Here is a 12445-nt window from a genome sequence, read left to right on the forward strand (position 1 = left end):
CAGCAGCCCTCTCTGCAGGGGTCTGTCCCCAGTTCCCTCACTGACCTCCCTCCTTCCCACTCCTCACGCACCTTCTTTTCTCAAGGCTCTCATGCTTGCACATGCTGCTCACGAGATTAACTTCTCTCTTTCCTGTAGATATTGATGTCCCTGTCACTTCCTCCAGGAAGCCCTCCAGAGTATCTACCTCAGCAGCCCATATTCCATGCCCCTGGTGGTATGCCCCATGTACTGGGTGTGCCTTGTCCTGCCTTAGATTCTCTGAAACTGACTTGCTTTCCATCTTCCTTACAAAAGAAGTGGGGTGGCCTTCAACTCTACTCTATAGCAGCCTCTGTCACTGCCAGGCCTTTTTAGAGGATAGTGGGTGGAGGTCTCAGGAAGTGCATGCTGGAACCCAGATCCACCTTACTTGAGTCTTTTCTATGGCTTAATGGAAAGAGCTCAAGGCTTGAGGTCCCATAGCCCTGAACCTGAAGTTGACTCAGCCTTATGTCAGCAAGTGTCTGGATAAGTTCTGGAGTTTCTCCAAGTCTCATCTGCTATTCTGTAAAATGGGCCCAATGAAATATCATTTGGGGCATTAAAGGAGATGACATAAAATGCCCAGCACAGAATAGCATATAGTAGGTACCCAAGCAAAGGAAGCAAACTAGCACCTACTGTGTGCCAGCCTTGTGCCCTGTTGTATCTTGCTCCCCAAATGTCTGTGATACAGACTGTGCTGGGTTGCATTTCACATACAGGTGGGGTTCCTAGACAAGGTTGTGCCTGGGGTCAGCCCTTCACTGTGCTTCTCCTCAGGTCCAGAATGTCCATGGAGCTTTCAATGCTCTTGGGGGAGCAGACAGACTTACCTCCAACCGTAAGTATTTGGATCCCACCTGGGAGCATCCTCTGTCCCAAGTCCCTGTATGGCAGAGGGGAGGGAGTATTGTCAAACATGTGCCATAAGCCAAGCTGCCAATGCTTCATTCCACATCTAGCCTGTGAGGAAGGTGGGATTATCCCTCTATTTCAGAGAAGGGAGAAAATGACTTGTGCCTAGGGGCAAAATATGTGGCAGCTAGCTCTGGGCACATATTAAGTACTCACTGAGTATCAGCTATTATCATTATTGCTGTTGTTATTGCTGCCATGTTATTTTACTTAGTTGAGATAATCCCCGAAATCCCACAGGAGTGATGATGGAGAGGCAGAACCTGTCTGGTTCCCCATGGCACCGTGAGAACAGGGCTGTGGGTGGCAGGTGGGTCTGACTCCTCCTCCCTGCCCTTTCCTCTTCCGTGAACCCCTCCCACCATGCATGGCCCCTCCCTGAGCCCTCTTCCTCCTTGGCTCCCTGGCAGCTCAGCCCACATCCAAGAGCATACCATGTCTTTATACACCAGCAGAACATGCATGCGTACCTACACAAATGCACAGCAATGCATGCATGCCAACACACACGCACCTACACACCAACCATTATGCACGCCTACGCACACATACCTACCCACATGCTTAGCAATATGTGCATAAACCCAGACACACCCCAACCTGCCCTTATATTGAGAAGCATGCACAGCAACACACAAATGCCTGCATGCACACCTACACATGTGTGTACACATGTGGGACCTTGGTCACGTGCTCAGAACAGTCTTGAAATCTGTGTGGATCTAGCCTGTCTAGCCACTGAACAGGTGACCTTCACATATTACCTCTCCAGAGTCCACCTTCCCCACCGCTGTGGTCCCATCATTTTATAAAACACACGGGCTCGCTAACAGAAATCAAATAGAAGACATCTCTCTGTGACCAGCCCCTCCCCTGCAATAAATCAAGCTTTAATGTGTCCCTGTGAATTTTGTCCAATAGCAGAAGTCATTTTTTCCTAGCGCCATAGACAGCAGCTTACCTTCTGACCTTTGTGTCTGTCATTATTACATAATCAGTCTTCCTACAGCACATCCAGTGGTCGTGGAGACATGGTTGCCTCTCCGGCAGCTCTGCCAGGCTTCGTTAAGGCCTGGACAGTGTTTTTATGACAGTAATGCCTCTGATATTTATGGTATGTGCTTTACAATCCCAGTGGCTTTCCAGCTGGGTCGGTGCCCGCGTGTGCTGCCTCTACCAGCAGCAGCCCCTAGCGCAGCGGTGGAAGAAAGAGTGGGCAACAGTGCCTCCCTGCTTCCATGGGGATGTCTAGCCACGGTGACGGCAATGCCTCTTGGTACAGAGGAGAGTTTTTTTTTTTTTTAATAAATTTTATTTTTATATTCCCCATACAATTGCAGCCCCCCCCCATTCTGACCCCAATCCCTCCCCTCCCGCCCCCGCCCCCCTAAAAGTGTCTCTGGTTCATAGTTTTTTGTTGATTTTGATTTTCACTTTCTTATAGTTATTCATTTTCCTGGTCCCTTATTTAAGTTTTCTAGATTCCTGCTATGAGTGAGACCATCCGGTATTTTTCTTTTTCTTTCTGGCTTATTTCGCTGAGCATGATCCCTTCCAGCGCCATCCATGTTGCTGCAAATTGCATGTGTTTATCTTTTTTGAATGCTGAGTAATATTCCATGGTATATATATACCACATCTTCTTGATCCAGTCATCTATTTTTGGGCATTTGGGCTGTTTCCAAAGCTTAGCTATTGTAAATAGTGCTGCTATAAACATAGGGGTGCAGGTGTTCTTTGGAATTGATGTTTCTGTGTCCTTTGGGTAAATACCTAGGAGTGGAATTGCTGGATCATATGGAAGCTCTATGTTTAGTAGGTCCAGAAATCTCCACACAGCTCTCCACAGTGGTTGGACCAGTTTGCACTCCCACCAACAGTGCAGAAGAGTTCCTTTTTCTCCACACCCTCGCCAACATTTGTTGTTGCTAGTTTTTTTAATATGTGCCATTCTCACTGGTGTAAGATGGTATCTCATGGTAGTTTTGATTTGCATTTCCCTGATGACAAGTGATGTTGAACATTTTTTCATATGCCTGTTGGCCATTTGCATTTCCTCTTCAGAGAAGTTTCTTTTTAGCTCTTCTGCCCATTTTTTGACTGGATTATTTTCTTTGTTGTTGTTGAGTCTCATCAGCTCTTTGCAGATTTTTGTGATCAGTCCTTTATCATTAGTGTTGGGTGCAAAAATGTTCTCCCAGTTGGTGGGGTTTCTCTTTGTTTTTGTTACTGTCTCTTTTGCTGTGCAGAAGCTCTTTAATTTGATGTAGTCCCAGCTGTTTATCTTTGCCTTCACTATCACTGCTTTGGGTGATGTGTCTGTAAAGATGTCTTTGATGTGCAAATCACGTAGTGTTTCGCCTATATTTCCTTCTATATATTTTATGGTTTCAGGTCTTATGTCTAGTTCTTTAATCCATTTTGAGTTGATTTTTGTGTATGGTGTGAGGTAGTGGTCAAGCTTCATTCTTTTGCATGTAGCGACCCAGTTTTCCCAGCACCATTTATTGAACAAACTTTCTTTGCTCCAATGCATAGTCTTTGCTCCTTTGTCAAAGATTAGTTGACCATAAATCTGTGGGTTTATTTCTGGATTTTCTATTCGATTCCATTGGTCTGTATGTCTGTTCTTGTTCCAATACCATGCAGTTTTGATGATTATGGCTTTGTAGTATAGTTTGAAGTCTGGGAGTGTGATGCCTCCATTCCCTTCTTTTTTTTTCAGGAGAGCTTTGGCTATTCGGGGTTTTTTGTGATTCCATATGAATTTCATCAATAATTGTTCTATTTCTTTGAAGAATGACATTGAAATTTTTATTGGAATAGCATTGAATCTGTATATTGCTTTTGGAAGGATGGCCATTTTAATAATGTTTATTCTTTCAATCCATGAGCAGGGGATGTCTTTCCATTTCTTTGTGTCTTCTTCTATTTCTTTTAACAGTGTTTTATAGTTTTCTTTGTATAGGTCCTTTACCTCTTTTGTTAGATTTATTCCCAAATATTTGATTTTTTTTGTTTCAATAAAAAAAGGGATGGTTTTTTTGATTTCTTCTTCTTCAGATTTATTGTTTGTGTATAGGAAGGCTACTGACTTTTGCGTGTTGATTTTGTATCCTGCCACTTTACTGAACTGATTGATGAGTTGAATTAGCTTTTCTGTGGAGTTTTTGGGGTTCTCTATGTATATTATCATATCATCTGCAAATAGTGATAGCTTGACTTCTTCTTTTCCCATTTGGATTCCTTGGATGTCTTTCTCTTGTCTTATTGCTCTGGCTAGGACTTCCAGTATTATATTGAAAAGCAGTGGTGAGAGTGGACATCCTTGTCTTGTTCCAGATCTTAATGGAATTGCTTTCAGCTTTTCACCATTGAGAATGATACTGGCTGTTGGCTTGTCATAGATGGCCTTTATGATGTTGAGGTATGTTCCTTGTATCCCAAGAATTTCAAGGGCTTTTATCATGAATGGGTGTTGCACTTTGTCGAAAGCTTTCTCAGCATCTATTGATATTATCATATGGTTTTTATATTTCTTTTTGTTGATGTGTTGGATAACGTTGATTGATTTTTGGATGTTAAACCATCCTTGTGTCCCTGGAATGAATCCTACTTGGTCGTGGTGAATTATCTTATGGATACATTGTTGGATTCTGATAGCTAAAATTTTATTGAGGATTTTTGCATCAGTGTTCATTAGGGAGATTGGCCTGTAGTTTTCCTTTTTTGTGTTGTCCTTGTTTGGTTTTGGTATTAGTGTAATGTTGGCTTCGTAGAACGTGTTTGGTATTGTCCCTTCCTTCTCAATTTTTTGGAAGAGTTTGTGAAGGATAGGCACTAATTCGTCTCTGAATGTTTGGTAGAATTCATTTGTAAATCCATCAGGTCCTGGGCTTTTGTTTTTGGGGAGGTTTTTGATTACCATTTCAATTTCGCTGCTTGTAATTGGTCTGTTTAGGTGTTCTATTTCTTCTTTATCTAGCTTTGGGTGATTGTAGAGTTGTAGGAATTTGTCCATCTCCAGAGGAGAGTTTTGTTGATCTGAGTAAGGGCAGCATGTTCCATCCACACACACTTGCAGCTAGCATGGACCCCTCAGCTGCCTGACACCAAAGAGAACACAGCTAGGAAGGTCCTTGAGTGTGTGAGCGCTAGAGGGTGTCTACAAAAGACCTTGCCCACTCTGGGGCTGGGGCAAAAGCCACCTCAGACCTCAGTGGAAGAAGTGTGTGCGACCTGGCAGTAATAGCCTCCCCCTCTTCACCCCACCCCCATCACCACCAGGGCTAGACCTGGCTCTCACTTCCTCAGAGGCTTCTGGGCCTCTGCCTTTTCTGTTCCCTCTGCTCTCATCTCTTCCCCTGGGGGCTGTTTCTTGTCATTCAGGTCTCAGCTCAGATACCACTACCTCAGAGAGGCCCCTCTCTGACCACTTTATCTAAAGTAACCCTCATTCCTAGGATCCGACCTGTCTTTCTTCTGAGTACAGACCACCTTCTTTGAGATACTGAGGAGTAATTGTGGATGTCTTATGAAGATGCTGTTGGTGGTTGGTTGGTTGGTTGGTTGTTCAGGAGTCCTTATCTTTAGGGAGACATAACTAAAATATTTGTGGATGAATTGAGGTGATCTGGGATTTGCTTCAAAAATGCAGTTTGTCAAGGCTGGACCCCACAGAGACAGAGGCCTCAACAGGCTATTCCAGGCTGCCCAGGTGTGTGTGATCACACTTTATGACGTTCCCTGACAATGACGACGAAATCACCTAAGGACACATTTCTCAGAACATGTCCCCTTCACATGACTCAGACTATAAAATAGGGGAGGCGAAAGGGGTGTGGTAGAAATGAGCCAAACCAACCGTGTGTTGTTAGCTGCTGAAGCCGGCTAAGGCTTCTTGAGGGTTCTTTATACCATTCCTTATTTATCATATGTTTGAATTTTTCTATGATGAGCTATTTGAAGGAGGGAGGGTGAGGGCAGAACATGGGGGCCTGCCTGGATCCAGTGGGTGCCCAGAGCCCCTTGGAGAGGACAGCTCACCAGGACTCCACTGGACATTTGGCAAGTTGTATGCAAGGCTTTAACAATGGTCACCGCCTTTGAGTCATCAGTTCTACTCATAGGATAGTAAACTAAGGAAATCATTAAGAGAGCATGCAAAGACTTAGGAAAACCATGTGCAGTGGTTCATTGTTTATAAGAGGGGAAACGAGGAGCGTCACAGTCTGGCCGTGAGGGTTTGCTTGAGTATAACTGTATGAGGCCATGACATGGCATGTTCACACAACAATGAAATGGACTGACCATGCCTTTCTAGAACCTATCCCTGTTGTTAAGTGATGCAGGATGCATTTCAAGTGTGGGCTTAGGGTTCCTAATTTAAAATGCAGATTCTAGACTCCGCACCAAATCTAAAGTATGAAAAGCTCTGATGGGACCTAGGCCTTTTAAATCCCAGTGATGCCAGAAATTCTGACATCAGAGGACCAATGCAGGGCTGGGCAGAGGGGTCCTGAGGTCTTCTGGGGCTTGACCTTGAGCTGCAGGGGGTTCCCCAGGCTTTCAGAGGCACCAGGCTGGTTCAGGAAGCACTGCCCTTCGTCACAAAGACGAAGTATTGGCAGGAAGAGGCAGTGACGCCACCAACATCACCTACCTTTTTACAGAAGAACCCAAGTACTCAGAACTGACTCAGCCAGGAGACTAGAATTAGAACCCATAAGCCCAAATTTCTATGATGTTTTAGCTCCATGGTCCCTGTGATTCCAGAAGGCAATAAGAGAGGTCATTGAACTTTCTTAGCCTCCCAGAGGGACCTAGGCAATCTATACCTTTTCCGGGTGATATTTGGCAGCCTTGGGCAGCCTTCTATCAGCCTGGTGTTTGATTCCAGTTATCTCATGCTTATCAGACGCTGATTCATCTGCTCTTCCATTCATGCCTCTGATCAGTCATCCTGCTGTCTGTTCATTCATTCAGTAAGCATTTGCCACTGTTTTCTCCATACCAGCCTTGTAAGAGGCGCTGGAGACACAGATGTGAGTAAGGAGTCAGTAAGATGCCATCCCTGAGCTCAGCAGCCTTCCCCAACTACTGGAGCTGGGGAGAGAATGACAGTGGAGTAGGTCAGGCTCAGGTGAAAGAACTGATCTCCCTGTCATTGAAAATTGAGAAAGAGTCCTCCCCGGTGGTGCAGTGGGTTGAGTGCAGTGCTGTGAATCTGTCCACAGCCTCTGCAGCATGGGTTCGATTCCTGGCCGGCCAGGGAGATACCCAAATGGCAAGGCAGACCTCTCCTGCCTCGCCCGCTGCTCCCCTCAGCAGTGCTTTCAGTCCGTCTGCCTGTTCTCCTCCCCATTCTGTCTCTGGTGAATCCTCTCACCCTCCCACACCTCTGGCCTGTACCCCAGCTCTTGTATAAATAAAAGAAATCTTAAAAAAGAAAAAAAAAGAAAATTGGGAAAGAAATGAATCTGTTTTCATTGATGCTGTCTTTCTGGTTTGGTAGGCTCCTTGTTTTTAAAACTTAAGCACAATTAGCTTATAAAGCAATAGTGTTCAAGCAGGACCACAATGAAGTACGATCTTTATCCAATCCTGCCTTCCTCCCAGAGGCTAAAATGCTAATGATTTCTTGGGTATCTTTCCAGAAAATTCTTCAGTCTATTCACACATATATATGGCATCTCCCCTGTCCCCAATACATAGAAACATGAGATACACCCTGTTGTAGAATTTGGTTCTCTGCCTTTCATCGAGTTCTTTTGGACAGTGGCCTCTGCAGCACCCAGTCTTCAATGCTTGTCCTGTTGATGGACATCTGGGTTGTTTCTAGGATGTTAATATTATATGCCGTGCAGGAGTTAAAGGTCCTGACAGGTAGGGTCTCTCAACTGCTGATGTGTAAGGGGAAAAGGGAAGAGGGATGACTTGGTGGGGAAAATGTCAGGACCAAGCATCCCAGCAATGCCAAGTAGGTTCATTGTTGAAATGATAATAGAGAGAGTTGCCATCTGGCAGTGCTCGGCCCTCAGTTTCATCCTGCTGTGTCCTTCCCACAGCCCTCGCCTCCCATGACTACATCTTGAAGATTGTGCCCACGGTTTACGAGGACATGAGTGGCAAGCAGCAGTACTCTTACCAGTACACAGTGGCCAACAAGGTACTTGGGCAGAGGTCGGGCCCAGCTGCATGCAAGCATGCCCTCTGCTGGCGGAGAGCAGAGGCGACAAGTGTGCAGGCCAGATTTCCCCAGGTTCCCTTAGGTCGCCCGAGGGGATGTCTAGGCTCTGGCCCTGGATCATGATGGGAGGCTGGTGCCCAGGACAGGGAATCTAACAAGGAACAGGGTGTGATATGTTTGAGAAAGACCACGCGGGTGGCCTCCCCCAGAGTTCCCAGGGCTTGCAAGCGTCTCCATGGCCTGGCAGCATCTGCCCCCCAGTCCTTCAGACTCAGGACCAGGTCAGCACCTGACAGACACTCCAGCTTGGGGGGCACAAGCACTTTATCCAAAATCATGAGACTAGTGAATCATTCTGGGTGGTGGTTGATGAAAGGGAATGCCAGAACTCCAACATGCTACGTCATGGAGAAGCAGGCAGACCCAAGTGGGTACAGAGCCAGCAGAACAGATGGGCAACAGTTTGTGGTTTCAGAGACAGCCCCAAGCTTCCCTGAGGTGAACCTGCCAAGGGCACATGAGAGCTGGATGCCTAGTGGTTGAGGCACCCCCAAAAGAGACCCCATGGATGGGTCTTTACCTTTCATGTCACTTTACCTTTCAGTCACTCTTTTCCTTTCATGCCAGACTGGCCCTAGCCCCTTTTAAGTAATATATTGTCGAGCGTAATTAAAAGTGGTAGCTTTTATTTATTGATTACTTACTAAGGGTTGGACCTTATGCTAAGTTTTCTGCTTCCATCATCATTTTCAATCATGACAGCATGACACTGGGACTATTTTTGTCCCATTTTACAGTTTTGGTCACTAAAGCACTGAGAGGTGGTCGGAGAACTATAATATGACTGAATAAGGATTTGAACTGGGTTCTCCTTGGACTCTGAAACTGGGCTCTTGAAGACACCTCGCTCTGTCTGAACAAGGGTCTACTGAGTCTGACAGACTGGGCACTGCTCCCTTTGAGTGACTCTGGTCCCTGTGCTCTCATCACCTGTGCTGATATTCTGGGGTAACTCTCCAAAGGCAGCCCTGTTTCTTTGTGTTCTGTTTCTTGGAGGGCATCTCACTGTGACCCTCAAGTGCTCAGCACCTACCAGACCAGGACATCTGAGCAGAAAGTACATGGGCCATGGAGCCCACACAGGTGCATCACGGCTCTGTCTCTCACTGGCTATGAGACCTGGGACTGGCCAATGGACCTCTCTTTGCTTCAGTTTGCTCACTTGTGGAGTGGGAACACACCTCATAAGATTGCTATCAAATGAACCAATGCTTTAAAAACTGCTCGGCCCACAAAGAAGGTTTTGGGACCATAGGGCCCATCACTGCAATTTCTCATTATTTTTCTCTGTCCCTCAGCTCTGGAATGTAACCCAAGCCCCTTGCCCATTAGCTCTCCCTGGAGAAAGCTGATCTTGTTTTGCCTGAGGCTCTGGCCAGGGCCCAGTGGCCAGGAGAGCTTACTCAGCTCTCTCTGTGCCTTTGGTCCCAGCTGGCCTCAGCGCAAGCATGGCTGCTTCAGCCTTCAGGCCCAGGCACTCTCAGGCATGGTGGTCTGGGGGTACCACTGGAGTGTTGCATCCAGTCATACATTATGAGAGGTTTGCACTAGCTTGACGTGCCCAGGCCACAGAGAACACTCTAGGGATTCAGCCCCTCAGCATCCTGTGAGCCCAGTGGGTGCCCGTTCAGAAGGTATGGCTCTGGCTCACCAGGTCAGCGTGTTCCTTCTCTTAAGAAGGATGCACCACACGTGACCTTAATGCTGGTCTTTCACACACATGCTCATAAACACACGTGTGCTAACACACATGCTCACACACCCCTCAGGACCCCACCGATCTGTCATGACCCCCTTGGTACTCCCTGGTCCACAGTCACAATGTGTGCTTCCTCCTGACTGTGACCCCCGCTGGGGAAGGGGTGGGGTTTACTCCCCTGGGGGTCCACAGCCACCAGCACTGACCGACCCAGAGGAGAAGAACTTAGTAAATTGTCTTTTAATAGAGCAGAGCTTTTGCAGGGCCAGGAATGGAAGGAAGCAATAGGCCTCAGACTGAGCCCGAGTCACTCTTGTTCCTGCTACATCTCTGCTCTCAGATTTATATTTTGATTCTGGTGCTGCTTCCAGGTCATATGATACATTTCCAAGCAGCCAAAAGGGTCAAAAATGCCTCCCGCAGTGTTGTCCAAGGGAAAGGGTATGAGGGGGGGCACTGTGGAGTCTGGCTAGGGAAAGGATGGGGGAAGGGAAGCCCCTCTGTGCTTCTGATTCTCATATTCCCGCCCCCTTCTCTCCTCCTCTGACCAGGAGTACGTGGCCTACAGCCACACAGGACGCATCATCCCCGCTATCTGGTTCCGCTATGACCTCAGCCCAATTACAGTCAAGTACACGGAGAGACGGCAGCCTCTGTACAGGTTCATCACCACGGTGAGTGGGCGTGGCGCTGGCCGTGGGTAGGCTCCCTCCTTCGGCAACCTGACCAGGTCTGTGAGAATTAGGATGCATCAGCCCGCAGGGCTAGGCTAATCCTACAAGGTTTAAACCTGTCTTCAGAACCATGTCAATATACGTGGCATTTCATCAAGAAAAATTTTTCAGAGGGACTGTCACTAAATACAATTTAATTCCTTAATTAGTTCTTCATATGGTCCAAATAGATGCTCATGATCTTCTCTAAATGTTTATTTTATATAGAAATTATTCGTAGGAGGGTTTGTCCTTTTCTCTGTAAGTTGGACAATGAAGATTTAACTCAGTTTTTCCCCATGTCTATTGTCCAACTATAGCTGCCGATGTTGTCAGATTTCTTTCTTTCCTTCCTGCCTGCCTGCCTGCTCTCTTTTCTTTCTTTCTTTTTTGCCATTGTCTCCATCAAATCCGATTTTTCATGGGGCAGCTTCAAGCCAATGTCAGTTTTCTTTGATGCTGATTATTTCTATCCAGTATATTATTGCCTGGTCTTCCATTTAGAACAGCAGGCTCACAGTGCCCTGCTTCAGCCAAGACGCAGGGAGATGTTTGGTAAGTAAAGTCAGCCAAGATGGGATGATTATCCCTACCTCACAGATTTGGAAATTGAGACTTGAAGGTCATTAGGCTTCTGTGCTTCTTCGTCCTTTTAATACTGATACGAGAGTGAAGCCCTAGCCCTTGCTCTGTTCATTTCCTGCTCTTAGAGAAGAGCCAGAGCCTCACATCAAACTGGCCTGAGGATTTAGTAGTCCTCATTTGTGGCTGGATCCAGGCGTGAATATTGTCAGGAATAGGTCTTCATCTCGCTTTCCTCTGTTCTGGCTCCATTTTCAAATAGGATTTACCAGTAGAAAGTGCCTCTTTCACAATAATCCCACCCAGGTCCCTGATAGGAGAGCACTGTTACTGGCTGGACTCAGGGAGGGGAATGCTCCTGTTGGTCACCTCCACCCAGACCACAAGGACGAGGATGATGAGGAGATGGAGGACCTGGAGAGAAAATCAGGGACCAGTTGCTCAAAGAGGGAGGAGTGGGTGGTAGGAGGTCAAAAGATCAGATGTCTGCAACAAGGCCTTTGTCTTCTATTCTGTGAAATAGGAAGAATAATCCTTCCTCTCCCTATCTCCGAGGGCCTGTGGGACTCAGAGCAGATCATGAAAGGAAAGCTCTTTGCTGTTCTAGAAAAACAGGTGGATACAAAGAGTGTCAAAAGTCTGGCATTTCTGTGAGCCTCAAAACAACCTTTTCTGCTCTTTGATTCCATAAAAAATTGAAGCTTCTGTTCAACAAAGGGCACCTAACATAAAGTTAAACACCTGACAGAGATTGGGAAAAGACATTGGCCACACATATAAGGAAAGAGAACTCTTGGGAATTTATATATAAAGAATTCCTACAAACCAGTAAGAAAAAGCTCAATGACCAAAAAAGGTGAAGACTGGCCTTTCACAAAGGAGCCTGTGCTGGTGGTGGAAAGAGTCCCAGCTTCAGTAAAAATTGAAGGAACAAGAATGAAAACAGCCCTGTGCTCACAGAACATGGGAGTCCTGTCAGACTGGCAGATGTTAAAGACCTGCCACCATAAAGACTGGGAAGATGGGAAGTCGGGTACCATCATGTGCTTTCTGGTGCATAGGTAAAGTGACTTGGCCACTTTGGAGGGAGATAAAGAAGTCCCTTGACCCAAAAATCGGAATTTCTGAGCAAGTGATTTTACCCAAGAGCCAACAGGGTAGCCCCTCAAGTGGGCCTGGGAGCAGATTCTTTCCCAGAACTCCCACTGCCTACCAGAATAAGACAGAAACTAAGACACAGGAAGTGCCTCTGTACTAGTGAGG

The 12445-nt window shown here is 46.4% G+C and overlaps 1 protein-coding gene across 1 annotated transcript in view; it reads left to right on the forward strand.

Annotated features, from left to right (window-relative positions):
- Positions 1-12445, forward strand: part of ERGIC1 (endoplasmic reticulum-golgi intermediate compartment 1) — a gene marked incomplete at both ends in the record, with an annotated part of 107472 nt that overhangs the window by 85698 nt on the left and 9329 nt on the right. The window contains 3 exons of the mRNA XM_084242366.1: positions 805-865; positions 8007-8107; positions 10439-10561. Of these exons, the coding sequence (XP_084098492.1) occupies positions 805-865; positions 8007-8107; positions 10439-10561 (285 nt within the window). The remainder of the gene's footprint in view (positions 1-804; positions 866-8006; positions 8108-10438; positions 10562-12445) is intronic.

Source organism: Talpa europaea (genome assembly GCF_964194135.1).
Source record: "Talpa europaea genome assembly, chromosome: 9".
Classification (NCBI taxonomy): Eukaryota; Metazoa; Chordata; class Mammalia; order Eulipotyphla; family Talpidae; genus Talpa; species Talpa europaea.